At 40.8% G+C, this 19,432-nt stretch overlaps 1 protein-coding gene across 3 annotated transcripts in view; it reads right to left on the bottom strand.

The window, feature by feature from the left end:
- Nucleotides 1–19,432, bottom strand: part of MED13 (mediator complex subunit 13) — a 187,373-nt gene that overhangs the window by 55,892 nt on the left and 112,049 nt on the right. For all 3 annotated transcript variants that reach the window (XM_077482121.1, XM_077482123.1, XM_077482122.1), the window contains exons 12-16: nt 12,084–12,205; nt 11,808–11,889; nt 10,889–11,088; nt 7,414–7,610; nt 6,263–7,188 (exon numbers count right to left, since the gene is read on the bottom strand). In XM_077482121.1, coding sequence (XP_077338247.1) covers nt 6,263–7,188; nt 7,414–7,610; nt 10,889–11,088; nt 11,808–11,889; nt 12,084–12,205 — 1,527 coding nt within the window. The remainder of the gene's footprint in view (nt 1–6,262; nt 7,189–7,413; nt 7,611–10,888; nt 11,089–11,807; nt 11,890–12,083; nt 12,206–19,432) is intronic.

Here is a 19,432-nt window from a genome sequence, read left to right as displayed (position 1 = left end):
GAAAGTAATGATGTCACATGAAAAGTGTGCCTATGTGTATATATATATATATATATATATATATATATATATATATATATATATATGGCTATGTAGTGATGTCACCTCATCTGTAAAGTAGTGAGTTTCAGATTCTGCAAGTACTCCATATCAGAATTCATAATAGTCAAGGGAGACTATACAGGGGGCCTCCCGGGTTACGAAACCATTAGGGACTGTCCTCCCGTTTGTAATTCGGAAATGTTCGTAAGTAGGCCATGCATGCACAGAACGACAATACGGACATTAACGCTGTCCCGTTGAATGCCGTTCTGCGCATGCGCAGCAAATTACGTATTTTTCTGGTGTTTTCTGTCATTTTCCGAGGCTTTGTCTGGCCGCGCATGCGCAGAACAGCCAATGCATGCGCAAAAAAGGTAGAGGGTCCCCGCAGCGCCCGGTTCGTAAGTAGGAGATATTCGTAGGTTGGGTGTTCGTAAGTCGGGGCCCCCTGTATTGATAGCTATGCACAGTATTTATCTTAACCAGTTAACAACCGGCCCATAGCCGAATGACGGCTGCAGGGTGGTTGCTTAACTCTGGGAGCCCGTCATAGGATGTCCTCCCAGAATACCGCTCGGGCACGCACTCGAGAGCATCCGTGACTGCCGGGTCCTGCATCACAGTAAGCGGCCGCTAATAACGGTCGTTTACCACGTGATCGCTCCGTCAAATTATTATGACGCCGGTTCCTCCCTCCCCTCTCTCTACCGATCGGTACAGTGAGAGGGGAGAGATCGGTGTCAGCAGCGCTGTGGGCTGGATCTGCAGTGCCCACAGTGCTGCTCACCAACAAAATAACCCCTGCGATGCCCTGCCGATACCCTGCCATAGTCGGTAATACCCAGCCATACCCGGTGATACACTGCAATACCCAGCCATACTCAGCCTCTGTATGTTGCCAGGCTGTGGAAGTCTCACACATGTGGTATCGCCGTACTCAGGAGGAGTAGGTGAATCCATTTTGGGGTGTCATTTTTGGTATGTACATGCTATGTGTTAGAAATATTGTATAAATAGACAACTTTGTGTTTAAAAAAATGCATTTTAACCACTTTCCACCCGCTGGCCATCATACGACGTCCTTGACTTTGTGCGGGGTTATCTGAATGATGTCTGTAGCTACAGGCATCATTCAGATATCAGCTTTTTCAGCCGACGATTCCCGTTTCGCTGCTTGATCGTTCTTTCAGGAGGTGAGAAGGGACACTGCCCCCGCTCTGGTGCTTCTACCGACTCGCCAATACGATCATTTCAGGCTTCCCAGCCTAGAGGTGAGATATGGGGTCTTACTGACCCCATAGCTCATTGTAAAAAGGACCTGTCATGCCATATTCCTATTACAAGGGATGTAATAAATTTTTTGATCACTTTTATTCCTATTACAAGGAATAAAAGTGATCAAAAAATTTTTTGGGGGGGGGGGGGGGGGGGAAAGTGTCAAGCTACAATAAAGTAAAATGAACAATAAAATTATTATTTTTTTAAAGCGCCCCTGTCCCCATGTGCTCGCATGCAGAAGCGAACACATACGCAAATCGCGCCCACATATGAACACTGTGTTCATACCACACATGTGAGTTATCGCTGCGAACGTTAGAGCGAGAGCAATAATTCTGGCCCTAGACCTCCTCTATACCTCAAAACATGTAACCAGTAAAAAAAAAATTAGTAATTGTCATTCAAAATGTGAGAGCACTGAAAGCTGAAAATTGGTCTGGTTATTAAGGGTGTTTAAGTGCTCAGTGGTCAAGTGGTTAAAGTCAGAAGGTTTTTCTTCTATGCATTAAGTTAGAAAACTTGTGTGTAGCAGCCTCCCAAAGAACCCTACTTACCTGATCCCCATCTCACTCCAGCAATGTCCACAAATGTCTAAGCCATCTGGTCCTCTTCTTCTGATTGGCTGAGACACAGCAGCGGCGCCATTGTCTCCAACGGCTGTCAAAGTTAGTCAACCAATCAGGAAAGAGAGGGGGCAGGGCCAGGTCAGGGCTGTGTCTGAATGGACACACGGAGCTGTGACCCGGCTCCAGTGACCCCCATAGGAAGCTGCTGACTGTGGGGGCCAGGAGCCGCAATGAGGGAACTGAGAAGAGGAGGATCCGGGCAGCGCTGTGCAAAACAACTGCACAGAAGAGGTAACATGCTATTTATTTATTTTTAAATTAGACTCTACAATTACTTTAACATACTCGTATTAGAAAATAAAATGTATATTAGATTCACCTAGCAGAAGCATTTTGTGTACTCTATACTTGAGTATGTACTTACTAGATTTTATTTAAAGATTAACCACTTGCCGACCAGCATATAGCGGCAGGTCAGGCCAGATAGCCAAACTGTGGGCATGCACATGCCTGCTGCGGTACAGAGGCAGAAAGGGGATCTGCCTGTGTAACGAAGGCAGATCCTCGTTTTGACAGGCAAAGACATGGAGAATTGCTGTTCTCAGTCATCGGGAACAGTGATCTTGGCAGTGTTCCAGTGAGTCCAGCCCGCACACAGTTAGAACACACCCAGGGAACACAGTTAACCCCTTGGTCGCTCCCTAGTATTAACCCCTTCCCTGCCAATATCACTTATACATTGATCACTGCATTCTCTCCCTTTTAATTTATTTTTTTTTAGCACTAATCCATGTAATAATGTCACTGGTCCGATATGTCCGATCCGATGACGGATGGAAAAATAGCTTTTTCCTCAGTCACACTTTTTCAGATCGGAGCAGCTCACTGCTGACATCCACGCTCCATAGACTTCTATGGAGCATCCGTTCAGGTCCGTCTGAAAAACTGACAGGAGGACCTGAACGGAACGTTAGTGTGAAAGAGGACCAAGACATGCTCCAACCCTTCTGAGTGCAGCCCACCTGGGATAGGATAATACCTTTGTTCACACCAGGAGCCAGGCAGCTTTGCTTCAGAAAGCATCCCTGCCAAATCCTCTTTATCCTGGCCACACACTGTGGACCCATTCAATCCTATGAAGAGAGCTATACTCTGCAGGAAAGCTGCCATGTGTATGGGTCCTCGTGGGAATGAACTGAGTCACAAAGTGCATGCCCAAGATTAAGAGACAACCCAGTGGCAATCACTGGATTAAAGCCTAACACAATCTTTCCTTTCATTTTAATTTGTGCCAAGCTGGCCCTGAAAACAAATTTACTTTAGCAATTGCTGTGGCCGCAGTCAGCGCTGAATAAACTGTATTGTAGCATCAGCAACATACAGTATGCAGTGCTGTGTTCACGCAGCAGTAGGGGAACTTTCAGTATGCTGCCAGAACAAAACAGTAGAAAGAATAAAAAGGGATACTCCAATTGGTGCAGTGGGCAGATGGCATCACAATCTCTACCTCAGCTAATCAGAGGAAGCATTGTGTTCATTGATAAAAATAGAAGGCTTCCCAGAATGGTAGAGAAGAACTAAGCCCAAAACGATTTTGTTCGATCATCAAAAGTCCCACAATGCTGCATACTATATGTAGCTAATGCTACAGATATAGTTTATACAGCACTGACCGCAGCCACAACAATTAGTAAAGGAAACCGGTTGTTTAACCACCTTAATACTGGGCACTTTCACCCCCTTCCTGCCCAGGCCCAGGCCATTTTTCAGCGATGTCACATTTTGAATTGCACAGACATGCTACACTGTACCATGAGAAATTTTTTACATTTTCTTCACACAAATAGAGCTTTCTTTTAGTGGCATTTAATCAATATCCTGAAATATTTAATCAAAGGACAACTGGGCCATTTTTTTTTGTGCAGTATAAGGCCCCTTTCACACTGGGGCAGGAGGTGCGCTGGCGGTAAAACGCCGTTACTTTTAGCAGCGCTTTACTGCCAGCGGGGTGGTTTTACCCCCCGCTAGCGTCTGAGAAAGGGTTAAAAACCACCACAAAGCACCTCGGTGGTATAGCCGCACTGCCCCACTGATTTCAATGTGCAGGAGCGGTATACACACCGCTCCAAAGATGCGGCTAGCATGACTTTTTTTACCGCCCTGCTAGTGTACCGCTCTAGTGTGAAAGCCCTCGGTTTGCAGGCCCTATTTTTAGCGCTGTAGCGCCTGCAAAACGACCCAGTGTGAAAGGGGTCCAAGTCTTCTTACTACCAAAACCTACCACCAAAGAGCAATCGACAAAAAAATTCTCCTGATCACATGTGTATGTCAGTTGTTGTTTGTACCTGTAGCACAGCCCAGAAGCAATAGTGTGCATTTTGCTTTTTTTTTTGTCTTCCCTAAAACACACAGACACCAATTCAAAAACAAAATACTGCCCAAAATATACTGACCCTGACCATTCACCCTTACTTGACCCAAACATTAACCCTGGCACTGACCTAGATCAAACCTTGATCTAGGCATTTTTCCTTTTTTTTCACAAACACTTTTTCCTCGCTTTTTTTCACAAGGTTTCCTCTCCATTCACAGAAAGAGAAAACGTAGGGGTGGGCTTCACAGTGACGGATCACTGTGGTAGCCAATCACAAGCTACCACAACAGCAATCACAGGACCAAAAAACCGGAGATCTAGGTCTCAATTGTTGGTACGGGCCCCCGGTGAGACACCGGTCGATGTGCGGCACACTCCCAGCACAAGGGGAGATATGCATCTATGTGGCCCCCCCGGAATAAAAAAGCCCACTTCTGTGAGGCGGCATATATGTGTTACGTCAGCAGGAAGAGGTTAAGTCATGAACATCTGTTCCCAGGACAACTATTGAGCGATTTCCTCTTACCATGGAGACAACTCTATAATGTTGGAGGAACGAATCTCCCCAGTATGGACACAGCATTAAAACCCCAAAGTCCACTGAGATTTGTCTTCTCTGCCCAAAACGGGGGGGGGGGGGGGGGGGGGGGGGAGTAGTTTTGCCTAGCGACACACTTTAAGACGGTCCTTAGCCCAAAACCAAAAAACACCATGTATGACGCAGGGCACTGCATCAGCTTACCTTTCTGCAAAACACACCGCAGTCATTTAACACAGGGGTTGACAAATTTGCTTGGAATCTAGGAGCCAGCTTAAAAAGTTAGGAGCCAGGTCCGTGACGGCGATCCGGACCTGTCCCTGGCCTGACATGGAGACGAGTGAGGGGAAGATAGCAGCGCCGTCGTCGCCCCCCCGTCTCCAAGTCATTGCCCATAGCTCTTAGAGGGACATTATTTATTTTTTTCGAATGACAATTTTTTTTTCAATTGCTTTTTAGTGTAAATATGAGATCCGAGGTCTCTCTGACCCCAGATATCATATTTAAGAGGACCTGTCATGCTTTTTCTATTACAAGGGATTTTTACATTCCTTGTAATAAGAATAAAAGTGACACAACATTTTTTTTAAAAGAACAGTGGGAAAAAAAAAAAAAGTTAAAATAAGAAGAAAAAATAATAATTTTCAAACGCGCCCTGTCCTGCCCGCATATAAAATCGGTGTTCGAACCACACATGGGAGGTAGCGCCGTGATCGGTAGAGCGAGAGCAATAATTCTAGCCCCAGACCTCCTCTAACTCAAAACGTGCAACCTGTAGAATTTTTTTAAACGTCGCCTATGGAGATTTTAAAGGGTAAAAGTTTGTCGCCATTCCATGAGCGGGTGCAATTTTGAAGCGTGACATGTTGGGTATCAATTTACTCGGCGTAACATTATCTTTCACAATATAAAAAATAATTGGGCTAACTTTACTGTTGTCTTATTTTTTTATTAACTAAATTATTTTTCCCAACAAAAGTGCGCTTGTAAGTCCGCTGCACAAATACGGTGTGACAGACAGTATTGCAACAACCACCATTTTATTCTCTAGGGTGTTAGAATAAAAAATATATATAATGTTTAGGGGGTTCTAAATAAAGGGAAGAAGAGGCATGTAATATAAAACACTCAGAGGAAGCTTCATTAGCATTGCTGGTTTGTCATACCAACGGCGACCACAAGAGGGCGCCAGATTCCATAAGGAATCATAGGACCGCAGAAGGCCTCAAAGCCGCGGCCTAAATTTTCGGCCGCCGGCGGAACGGCCCGACGCGATCACGCTGGGGGGGTCCACAGAGACAGGATACCCCCAGCTGTGCTGCCCCAGGCGCGAGGTCGCTATTTCTAGTCGCCAATGCGACCTGGCGCCCGGGTTTTGTCGAGCCCTGATTTAACATATTACCGTCAATTTGAAAATATCAAAAATTCTGATAGCAAACACTACAGTATAACTGTCACACTTACCATTTCTTTTAGACCAGCTATGCAAGCAAGAACTTCTCACAAGTGCTTCATCAACTCTGCCTCCTGACATGTTGTCCATAAACTGTCGCCCATGTTCCAGTGCCAGGTAGCAATCATTGCAACAGTCCTGTTCTTCTACACGTGCTGTGTAGCTCACAATGCTGGTTTTGGTTACTGGCTCTTGATCCATAATTCCAAATGGAGAGAATAAATTAGTGCATTGATCATGGAGAAGTAGTATCAACTCATCAGGCATTTTTTCGGGATCCCTTAGCCCAGTGTTATCTGTTCCTGCAGTCCTTAGAGCCTCAAAACGCTTCTCCACTTCCCTACCACAGTCTGTATGTCGTCCAATTATATCCAGCTCATCCTCCAAAAACAATCCCGAACCGTTTCCATATTTTCGATTCATTACAGCACTAAATCCACATGTACAGCGATACTGTACTTCCTGGGCAGGATCTGGGATATACACTCCAACGTCTGCTCCTTTAATGTTCATGTTGCAAACACAGATACAGCAGCTATCAAAATTGCAATCCTTAAAAAGATTCATCACAGACTCTGAAAGGATGAGATTGACATAAAGGCTGTGGGCCTCTGGGATTGATGGTACAGTGGCAGGCTCTACAGAGTTCAATGGTCTGCAAGTTGATGGTGTTGAAGCTGGAGAATACAAATCAGAGTTTTCATATTTGACAGATCCCTGAACACTGGCTGGACCACCACCTGCTCTTGGAGTACGTGGTGTTCGTGGAGTCCTTGGAGTTGGAGCAGAAAAGCGAGGGGTTGCAGGAGAAGGAAGGATACCTGCTCCACCATTGCTTGGCGGGGCACTATTGGACATTCCAAATGGTGTATGTGTTTGTGGTGTGTATGTCTGAACATATTCTTGATCGATTGCACTGCTGACACTAGAAATATTCCTAAAAATAAAAAGAACAAAGTGGTGTCAACATGGGGCCATGGACAACATAACTGTAGTAGTTTATACTTTTAGATAGGCAAAAGTAAATTATTACTAACAGAAAGAACTCGAGTACTGTTAGGTGTAGTAAGTCAAATGCGGATTCTCAGATACTTATTTCACATATAGATGAAGAGACTAACTGGAAGTTATGCTCAAATATGAAAAAGTTCAATAAGCTTACCCATCTTTAATGAAGGGCATTGCAGGTACAGGAGGAAGGAGGTCTAACTTTCCAACAGTCCAACTGGGACGGTAAATGCACTCATCTGGCAGCTTGATGGGTTGCAAACACTGACTAGGAAGAGTCTTTAAAGGGGCAAACATGGAACACCCCACCATTACTTGACACGTCTCTGGCTTGTATACAAAGGAGAAATCCTGCCAAAGAAAAAAAAAATTAGTTTCCTGGAAAAGCACACTAGCTTTATACCAGCTGCATTATGGTAAACTATAGACAAATATTACTTACACCATTGCTTATGATGGTGTGGAGGCTGTGATTTTTTTTATACTGGGGCTAGATATATTTAAGCAATGCATCCTAGTAATCAGAAAGCCCAACAATTTTAAATGAGAAAAAAAAAGGGAAACAGTGAAGTAGTGTGTTACAATAAAGCTCCCTCTAAGCCCAGGTACAGCCACGTTATGACATATTAGTATGTGCATTGTCACTTCTGAATAGCACCCTAATGTACAAATTGTGTAAAATACATGAACTTCAACAAACAAAGATGTGATTGCATGGTTCATTGGGGATCAGTGTAGCCCAGAAAAAGCAAGCATCTTTTTTTTTTCCTTCAGTATGTTAAGGTTCTTTAAAGAGGTTGTTAAACTCCGGAAAAAAAATCCAAAAAACAAAAACAAAAAAACCTGCAAGACAAAAAGGCATAATGAGCTAGTATGTATCGCATACTAGCTCACTATGAAATGCTTACCTAAGAACGATGCCCTCCAGTGCTGCCTGCACTCCGCACACACGGCTGACATTTTTCCCAGAGTTACTTCCGGGTTTTGCGGGGCTCCGGTGCTGTGATTGGCGTCACTCCTGCGCATGCGCTCAGGTGTCGCTGGTCACGGCACAGGTCCTGAAGAAACGTCACGAGCAGGCCATTTCCTCAGTGTGCATGCGCCGATGACATCTGCGGCAGAGTATATAGTAAATATCTCCTAAACAGTGCACGTTTAAGAGCTATTTACAGTACCTTCAGGTAAGCCTTACCTGTAGGTACAATTAAAGAGGAAGACTTTACTTCCTCTTTAAGGGCCCATTACCTCATGTATAGGTGTGACTAGAGCCTCAAAAATAAACAGTAAATATGAAAAGGATCGTTTTTTTCTAGTCAAGGTGCTAATCTAAGAAAAAAAAAAAATTGCTCTTTACATTTTTAAAAAGGTGTTCTCATAACAAAAAGGGGAAAATAAGTTCAAAAGCTAAATTTATTGGCACATATATCAATTTATAGTTACAGAGTTGCTGCTAAAACCACCAGTTCTCCCTGGCTACATACATTTACAGACTGTCACTGGAAGAGTTTAAATGTGGCAAATACCTACTACATTACGAGCAACTATTTCATGTCACCTTCGTAAAATATAAAAGGTCACGTACGTGTTTAGTAAGGCTGATGCCAAATATGGAATTGTGATGAAGCAAAATTAAACCTTTTTTTATTTTTAGCTTTGCCGTTTAACCATTTGTCTACCAGGGTAATGTTTTCATTTTTTATACACATCAAAATCTGCTTTACCTAGAGAATTACTGTAAACTCCCCAAAAAGTACATATATTCTAAAGCAGAGACTATGGAGAACAAAATGGTGGTATAGTTGATAAATGTGCAAATATTGTGCAACATAAAAAAACTGCAAATGCATACTTTCAGGAAAAAATACACTTACCTGAATTTTTTTTATACCCAGTTATTTCTTATAATATAAAAGATAGGGTTGCTTCGAATAATTGGATACCAAGTACATCAAGTCTTAAAATTATGAAGACCTGTAGAATCACCAAAAATTATGGCACCCCAAAATTCTCCAAAGACATTGACATTTTCCACATTTTGTCAGACAAAACTTAAAATGTGTTTTATTGGGATTGGGACAAAAATTGCACATAATTGTGAAATGGAAGGAAAATAATAAATGGTTTTCAAATTTTTTTACAAATAAATATCTGAAAAGTGTGGCTTGCATTTGTATTCAGCCCCCTAACTAAAATATAGTGGAAATAATTCCCTTCAGAAGTCACCTAATTAGTAAACAGAGTCTACCTGTGTGTAATTTAATCTCAGTATAAATACAGCTATTTGGTAGAGAACCTTCGTGAACAAACAGGATCATGAAGGCCATGGAACACACCAGAAAGGTCAGGGATAAAGTTGTAGAGAAGTTTAAAGAAAAATATCCCATGCTTTGAACATCTCACAGAGCACTGTTCAATCCATCATCTGAAAATGGAAAGAGTATGGCACGACTGCAAACCTACCAAGACACGGCCGTCCACCTAAATGGACAGGCCGGGCAAGGAGAACATTCAGAGAAGCGGCCAACTCTTCTCTGGTAACTCCAGAGGAGCTGCAGAGATCCACAGCACAGGTGGGAGAATCTGTCTACAGAACTATTAGTCGCGCACTTCAAAAATCTGGCCTTTATGGAAGAGTGGCAAGAAGAAAGCCGCTGTTGAAAGAAAGCCATAAGTCGTCCCGTTTGCAAGAAGCCATGTGAGGGACACAGCAAACATGTGAAAGAAGGTGCTCTGGTCAGATAAGGCCAAACTAACTTTTTTGGCCTAAAAGCAAAAAACACTGTGGCAGAAAACGAATACTGCACATCACCACGAACCATGGTGTGGCATCATCATGTGGTGACAATGCTTTTCTTCAGGATGGATATGGAAGCTGGTCAGAGTTGAATGGAAGATAGATGGAGCCAAATACAGGGCAATCTTAGAAGAAATCTTGTTAGAGTCTGCAAAAGGCTTGAGACTGGGGCGGATGTTCACCTTCCAGGAGGATAACAACCCTAAACATGCAGCCAGAGATATAATGGAATGGTTTAAATCAAAGCATATGCATGTGGTAGAATGGCCCAGTCAAAGTCCAGACCTAAGTCCAATTGAGCATCTGTGGCAAGACTTGAAAACTGCTGCTCTCCATCCAATCTTACAGAGCTTAAGCTATTCTGCAAAGAATAATGAGCAAAAATGTCACTCTCTAGATGTGCAAAGCTGTGCAAAGAGACATACCCAAAAAGAGTTGTAGCTGTAATTGCAGCGAAAGGTGGTTCTACAAAGTATTGACTAATGGGGGCTGAATACAAATGCAAGCCACACTTTTTACATATTTATACTAATTTTCCTTCCACTTCACAATTATGTGCCATTTTTTGTTGGTCTGTCAGACAAAATCCCAATAAAATACATTTACGTCTTTGGTTGTAACATGACAAAAATGTGGAAAATGTGAAGGGGTATGAATACTTTTTCAAGGCACTGTATGCTTTAAAAGCCATCCAGTTTAGACAGTCCACCATGAACTATGTCCCTAGAGCTATTGCTCTAGCTGCGAATGTTCACGGCTATTACAAACGTGTGTAGTGCAAATGTCATTCACATACACATGCCCTAGGCTGCTAAAAAAATAAATTATATATTACCTTAATTTCAGTGTGCTTGGGACTGCAGAATCCCTCCTCAACTTCTATTTTAAATTGAGCAGTTATTCCATCAAGTGTTGCTCCTGGTGTGGAGTCCATGCTGTTATATTCTTTGCTGTTCATGTTCATAGGAGAGAAACCCATAAAGTGTTGCTCCAAAGATGGTGGAGTGGGATACATTTTATGAAGGTCAGCTGTACCTAGAGAACAATTTGGTATAATTTTGAGCTACACAGTATTTAGGGATGAGATATGTAGGTTATCATCATGCCAATAGCCACCAGTGCTAAATAGTTGCCATAATGCAACCTGTGTATAGAAGAGCAAACAGCCCACAGTAATGTATGTATAGCTGTAGACTCGGCTTAATGAGGGCACTTTTAATGCTGTAACTTGCTAAATTTAAACATACACAGGTCAAAAACAGTCTTTTACATTGTCCTTTTTCTTTCTGTCCTTAGAGCTGTTCTGGAATTACCTGCCAGTTTAAATAAGTGTTATTTTTTGAAAGATATATTTTCAGGAACAACAGGTGTAAATATCATTATTATACAGGATTAATAAATATAGTACCAACAGTATGCGCAGTGCTTTACAACGTAAAGGGAGACAATACACCAACAGTACAATTGTAAACAAGAGGAGCCTTGCTCCTGCGATCTTATAATCTAAGAAAAAGTACCCCAGATCTCTTTATATGTGCAGGTGTCTAGAGCCAACTTTTCACAGACTTGCAGAATGCATGGCTAAAGTGATGCCAGAAATTCCTACTTTTTAATTTGCATCTCCAGTTAATGGATTCCCATTTATTCATGGTTCTTTGCATTCTAATAAAAACGTGATCTGAATTTCTGTACAGAATGCCAACAGCAAATCTATTTTCCTGTTAACATAAAATGTAAGACATATTAGTACTTACTTATGCAGGACTGAGGGTCTAGGTTTACAGATTTGGAGTCCTTGTTCTTGTCATCAGTGTTCTGGTTCCTTTTTAATCCAGGCTGAAGAAAAAATTAGGAAACCCCATTTACTTCATATTGTACAACATTGTTTCAACATCAGTTAACGAATAACCAAAGGGCTATATAACTCCACAACGTCTGCCCCCCCCCCCCCCCCCCCCCCCGCCCCATCTTCCCTGGAGGCAAAAGATAGGAACTGTAAATGTGGATCAGACCATAAAGTTGTTACATACCGTAAGCTCATCTTCATCGGAATTAAAAAGGTTATCCAGATCATTATAAGACACAACAAGGTCAGTTTCATGAAAGAGACTAGTAGATGCTGTTCTGGCATGAGCAGACGGTCGCTGAGACTCTGCAAATAAATCGGTGATCAACAAGTAAATAAAATATGTATGCATCTATATAACTATATGTGTGTTTTTTTTTTTTTACAAAGTCTTTATTAAAACCTAACCTGTCATAAGGAAAAAACTGGGCAATCACTGTTGCCCTCATTCTAAAAATGCTAGTTGCTTGGCTGCAATGTGAAAGCAGATCAAAAAGTAAGAAACAAGTCAGAACTTTGCATATTCTTTCTGGGTCAGGGATACAATGTATAGTAATTTATTGCAAGGAATGAGCCCACCCTCATAAAAGCATAGCATAAGTAATTGCTAGACCTTTAATACCCGGATAAAGGTGGAATCCTCCACCCAATTTTTTATTTTAATTTTTTTATTTTAGGTAGTTAGGGGTTAGCCAGAACCCTTTGACCCCTTTTAGATCTCTAAAAATAGGTTAAAGTACGTTATTTTTAAAAATTAACCAGTTTCTCCCTTCTACCAATCTAGAGCACAGGGAGTGTCTAGATACCCCAGAACAAGGCATCCATAAAACACAAAGATTACTCAAATTTATTCTTCAAAATTCAGAAAGTTAAAAAACTTAGAGCACTCAGATTGCTTTGTGCCCTTTCTGGCACTTGGTATATCCAGCAATGTGGGTTACTTCCCCTACCACTGCTGTTCCTGGTTACTGTACCCAGCGTGCATTCCACAGGGAGGATGTGACGTAGCCAGAAATAATGAGGAGGGCACAAAACTGAGTACTCTATGTTATTTAAATTTGAGGAATAATCCTGTTACGCAATGACTTTTGTTGTGGTTTATGGATTCCTTGGTCAGAGGCATCTGGAGTCAAACTGTTTTGTGTATTGAAGGAGAGGAGAAGCCGTTTAATAGTGCACTTCACTTTTTCCACATTTTGCTATGTTACAGTCTTATTCCAAAATGGATTAAATTTATTTTCCTCAAAATTCTACAAATACCCCAAAAAGGACAACGTGAAAGGAGTTTTAAATATTTGCAAATGTATTAAAGAATAAATAAAAAAATTAACAAAATACATTAGGTATTCACAGCCTTTGCTCAATACTTTTTGAAGCACATTTGGCACCAATTACAGCCTCAGCCTGTATGATGCTACAAGCTCGGCACACCTATTTTTGGGCAGCGTCTACCATTCTTTGCAGGACCTCTCAAGCTCCATCAGGTTGGCTGGGGAGCGTCGGTGTACAGCCATTTTCAGATCTCTTCAGAGATGTTCAATCGGCTTCAAGTCTGGGCCACTCAAGGACATTCACAGAGTTGCCCCATAGCCACTCCTTTGTTATCTTGGCTGTGTGCTTAGGATTGTTGTCCTGTTGGAAGATGAACCTTCACCCCAGACTAAGGTCCAGAGCGCTCTGGAGCAGGTTTTCATCAAGGATGTCTCTCTACATTGCTACATTCATCTGTCCCTCGACCCTGACTGGTCTCCCAGTTCCTGCCACTGAAAAACATCCCCACAGATGATGCTACCACCATGCTTGACTGTAGGGATGTCAGATATGATGCTCGCCATTCAGGAGTTCAATCTTGGTTTCAACAGAGCAGAGAATTTTGTTTCTCATGGCCAGAGACCTTCAGGTGCCTTTTTAAAAATTCCAGGCGGGCTGTCGTGCCTTATTGAGGAGTAGCTTCTGTCTGGCCACTCTACCATACAGGCCTGATTGGTGGAGTGCTGCAGAGATGGTTGTTCTTCTGGAAGGTTCTCCTCTCTCCATGGAGAAACGCTGGCGCTGTCATCTCTGCCATTGGGTTCTTGGTCACTTTCCTAAGGCCCTTCTCCCCAATTGCTCATTTTGGCCAGGCGGCCCAAAGAGTCCTGGTGGTTCCAAACTTCAATTTATGGATGATGGAGGCCACTGTGCTCATTGGGACCTTCAATGGTGGAGACGTTATTCTGTAACTTTCCCCAGATCTGTGTCTCAATACAATGCTGTTTTAGAGGTCTATAAATTCCTTGGACTTTGCTTGTGCTCTGACATGCACTGTTAACTGTAGGACCTTATATAGATAGGTGTGTGCCATTCCAAATCATGTCCAATCAACTGAATTTACCACAGGTGTACTCCAATTAAGTTGTAGAAACATCTCAAGGATAAATCGATGGAAACAGGTGCACCTAAGCTCAATTTTGAGTGTCGCAGCAAAATGTGAATACTTATGTACAAGTGATTTTAATTTTTAATAAATTTGCAAAGATTTCAAACAAACTTCTTTCACGTTGTCATTATGCGCTATTGTTTATAGAATTGAGGAAAATAATGAATTAAATCCATTTTGGACTAAGGCTTAAACATAACAAAAGGCGACACTCTGAATACTTTCTGGATGCCCTGTGTGTGTGTGTATATATATATATATATATATATATATATATATATATATATATATATATATATATATATATATATATATATATATATATATATATATATATTACACACACACACATATATATATATATATATATATATATATATATACACATACACATATATTTAAAAAAAAGCGCAATTTAGAGATAAAGAGGTCAAAAGGGGCCTGATGAGTTCTTTTCTTTTTTTTTATAATTCTTTATTTCTTTGCAAGAATACAAAACAACATCATTAATCAATGAAGTACAACATAATGCATTCCTGCCCTTTTTATGAACAAAACAAAAACAAGACAGTATCAGTACAATATCCAATACCGTATATAGTATCTATTCCTCATAGTGGTCCAACAAAAACAAAAACAAAAACAAACACAAAAAAAAAAAAAAAAAAAAAAAAAAAAAAAAAGGGGGGATAAAGGAGGGAGGGGGGGAGAGATCAATCCCACCCACCGGCGGGTTTAGTTTACATTACTCAACCAGCTCACCTAATCTTCAATTTCTTCTCCAATCAACCTCTTCCCCTCCTCTGACTGTAAAAAAATCTCCCATGGAGCCCAGATTTGCGCTATGACTTCCCTTTCCTCAGAGGGCATAGGGATCAAATTTTCCATGATCCCAATTTTCCTTACTTTGTTTAACCATTGTGAAGTTCGCGGTGCTCCCTTTTCTTTCCAACGGATGGTTATGCAGCTTTTAGCTGCATTCACCAGATGGCATAACATTGAATTCTTATATTTCTCTAATGGAATATGTGTACATTGTAATAGGAAGAAAGCCGGATCTTCCTCAAGATGATACTCAGTAAACAATTGAGAGATTTTCTGAACTTCTTCCCAGAACTGTCTAATCATTGGACAGTACCAAAAAATATGGGCAATAGTGCCTCTCTCCTTACCACATCTCCAACATTTATCTGATGTCTCTGGAAAAAAGGTATGCATTCGTGATGGAGTATAATACCAACGCATTAGTACTTTGTAATTTAGTTCCTGTATCTTAACACACCTAGATGATTTCAAAGTCAAGTGTATTATTTTCTGACGTTGAGTCGGGGTGAACGTTTGTCCGAGATCTCTTTCCCATTTATCCAAACTTACTATGTCATTATCCTCCAAAGGAGAAATTAGTAATGCATATATTTTGGAGATAATATGGGAAAGGGGCTCCTTATTTTCACAGTACTTTTCAAACTTAGTAAGTGGACGATCAAAATCCTTAGCCGGTCCTAAAGTGTCCAAAAAATGTTTAACTTGTAGCGCCTGCCAGAGGGGTAATTCATATTGTCCTCCTGGTTGCATTAGCGTTTCTATTGATGGCCATTTTTTAGATCTCAAAAAGTGTAATGCCTGGAAACAACCCTTCTCTCTTAAATTTCTAAATATACCTAGTTCCATGCCAGGCGGGAATAGTGGGTTCCCTAGAATAGGAAATAGAGGAGATTTAACTGTTGAGATTCTGGGATTCCGCACTACTTTTATTCCCATCTGGAGCGTAGGTCCTACTAAGGGATGAGCTCTTAATATAAGAGGTATAGCTGTACCGCACCACAAGGCTCTATCTAAGGGAATGGGACTTACTTGTTGTTCCATAGCAACCCATCTTTTACTGTCTCTATGGCAGCACCAATCCACAATTCTACCCAGCTGGGTAGCTTGATAGTATTTATATAAGTCCGGTGCTGCGATTCCACCCGCTTCTTTAGACATAGTTAGTAATTTCCTGTTAATCCTAGGGTGCTTACTTGCCCATATGAACTTTGTAAATATTGTCCGAATTTTGCTAAAGAAAGCCAGTGGAATCCGGATTGGTAGTGCCTGAAACAGATAAAGAAACTTAGGGACGATATTCATTTTCAAAATATTACTTCTTCCAAACCAGGAATGAGAGGATTTATTCCACTCATTCAACCTTGTAATAATTTCCCTTAATAAGGGTGGAAAGTTCAATGCGTATGCATCTATTAGGTTAGGTGGGATCTGTATCCCTAGATAATTCAGCGCTGTGGCTGTCCATTTAAACTTGAAATTATCCTCTAAATTTTTTTGAATGGGATTCCCCAGTGATATCCCCATCGCCTCTGACTTACCATAATTTATTTTAAAATTAGATAGAGCACCATAGTGCTCAATTTCCCCCAATAAATTGGGTAATGATATTTGTGGATTAGAAAGTGAAAATAATAAATCATCTGCATATGCTGAGAGTTTATATTCCTGATCCGCTATAGAGATACCTTTAATATCGGGGTTCCATCTTATTCTATTTAACAGAGGTTCTAATGATAGTGCAAATAAAAGAGGCGACAGGGGGCATCCCTGACGTGTCCCATTAGATATTAGAAAATTTTCAGAATTTATCCCATTAACCTTTACCAGTGCCTGTGGCTTTGAGTATATTCCTGCTATCCAGTCCAACATTCGATCCCCAAGGCCCATCTGCTTTAAAACTCCTAACATAAAGGACCAACTGACCCTATCAAAGGCCTTTTCTGCGTCTGTATTAACAAAGATACTCGGCAGCTTCCTCTGATTTACATATTGAATTAAATTCAGAACCTTAATTGTGCTATCCCTAGCTTCACGTGTGGGGACGAACCCCACTTGGTCCATATGAACCAGCTGCGTCATAAACGGTTCTAGGCGAGCTGCGAGTATCTTTGTAAATATTTTGTAGTCCGTATTTAATAATGATATTGGACGGTAGCTACTGCATATTGATTGATCCTTTCCTTCTTTTGGAATAAGTACGATATGTGCCCTTAATGCTTCTACAGGTGGAGGCCTGATTTTCCCTTGTATGTTAAATGTTTTAACCATATGAGGGACAAGTTGCAAATGAAAACTTTTAAAATATTGCAGAGAAAATCCATCTGGACCAGGAGCCCTTCCTTGCCTCAACATCTTTATTGCCGAGGTTACTTCTTCTGTTGTTATTGGTAATTCAAGTTTTCTTCGTGCTGAGGATGACAATTTCGCTAAGTGTGAGGATTCAAGATATTCCTCTAGTGATGAAGAGGAAGAGGAATGGGGGGGAACTGGAAGATTATACAATGAAGTATAATATTGTCTGAATTCCTCTGCAATATCTTTTGGTACTAGGGATTTAGAATTTCCTTTTGTCCTGATATAGGGTATATATGAACGGAGTCGTTGTTTTTTTAATTTCCTTGCTAGCACTTTGCCACATTTATCACCTGATTCATATATTACTCCCCTTTCTTGTTGTAAAATAGCCCTTACCTTATATCGGAGGAGATCTGATAACTGTCTTCTTAAATGTGCTAATTCTGTCCCCATATCCTTCTCCATTGTCTTCTTATGTTGTATCTCTATCTTCCTTATCATTTCCAATAGTCTGCCTGTTTCCATTTCTCGAGCTCTTTTTATTCGGGACCCATGTTTTATTAGAATTCCTCTAATTACTACTTTATGGGCTTCCCACACTATCCCCATTTCAGTCTCTCCATTATCATTAATTTTGAAATACGAATCGATTTCTTTAATTATCTCTTCTTGGGTTTCAGGACGTTGTAAAAGGCTTTCATTCATTTTCCAGTTCCAGTCCGTTTTATATAAAGCATCCTTCAAGAGGATATTAATCGTTACTGGCGCATGGTCAGACCATGTTATATTTCCTATACGTATGTCCTGTACTAATGATAATGTTCGCTGAGATAACAAAAAGAAATCGATGCGTGAATACCGTTGATGGGGGTTTGAAAAGAATGTATAATCCCTCTCCTCAGCATGGAAGGCCCTCCATACATCAACCAGTTGAAGTTCATTTAATTTACGAAGAATATTTTTCCTAATTTTTTCAGAAACGGATGATGTCCTATTAGAGGTATCCAATTTTGGGTCTAGAGGGACGTTAAAGTCCCCCCCAATAATAAGAGTTCCCTCCTTGAATTCCATTAATTTTGATAGAGCTTTATTCAAAAATCCATCTTGGAGTTCTTTTCATCTATGTGGGGCACACGTATGGATCAACAAACCACGTAGGTTTTTATAATGAAGTGGCACATTAAGTGAATGCGCTGGAGCATGAATAGTTTTTCTTGGCGTACATATATGTGCACATTAATATATTGTATATATTTAAAAAGGGACATCTAATTTTGTTATTAATATGTATTCAAGTTTATATGGATTATGAGGAATTTATAAACATATGAAGTATAAGCATAAAGAAATTTGTTTTAGGCCTCATGTAAACGAGACATTGTTAACCTTCTCCTCAACGATTTAACTTGACAGCTAGAAACCGGCATCTAAAAAGGCCATTTAGCCGAGGTTTAGGTCTAGAAGAGTTTGTTAAAAAACAAAAAACCCAAAACAAACGAAACGCTGCTAAAACGCGCGTTAACATGTTTACAAGCAGTTACAGGCATTTGGCGTTCCAAATGACTCTGAACATCTGTCTGAACCCATTTTTTGCATTCTTATATACAAAAAAAAAAAAAAAAAAACACACAGCTTCTAAACTAAACTGCCTAGAAATGACTAAATTACCCTGTGTACATGTACTGATAAGATAACAGAGGAGAGTTCAGGAGCAACTGCTCCTAAACATCAGTTTACCAGCAGCAGTATACACGAGGCCTTAATTTTAAGGCTTAATGTACATGGGGGGGTTTTTACAACCTCTCCTGAACGATTTAACTTGACAGATCGTAACCCACGTTTAAAACATCAGTTTTGCCGCATTTATATTCCGTGTTTAGAAGCGTTTGAAAAACACTTTTTTTTCTCCTTTCAAAATAGGCAAAAATAAACGCCTATGAACAAAACGTGGCATAGCACATTTAGCGGCTGAAATGCCGCGGTACTCCGCGTCT

The sequence above is a fragment of the Lithobates pipiens genome, unplaced genomic scaffold, assembly GCF_037356315.1.
Source record: "Lithobates pipiens isolate NorthernLeopardFrog02 unplaced genomic scaffold, aLitPip1_a1.2 Scaffold_16, whole genome shotgun sequence".
Taxonomy (NCBI): domain Eukaryota; kingdom Metazoa; phylum Chordata; class Amphibia; order Anura; family Ranidae; genus Lithobates; species Lithobates pipiens.
This window is presented reverse-complemented; position numbering and strand designations above follow the sequence as displayed.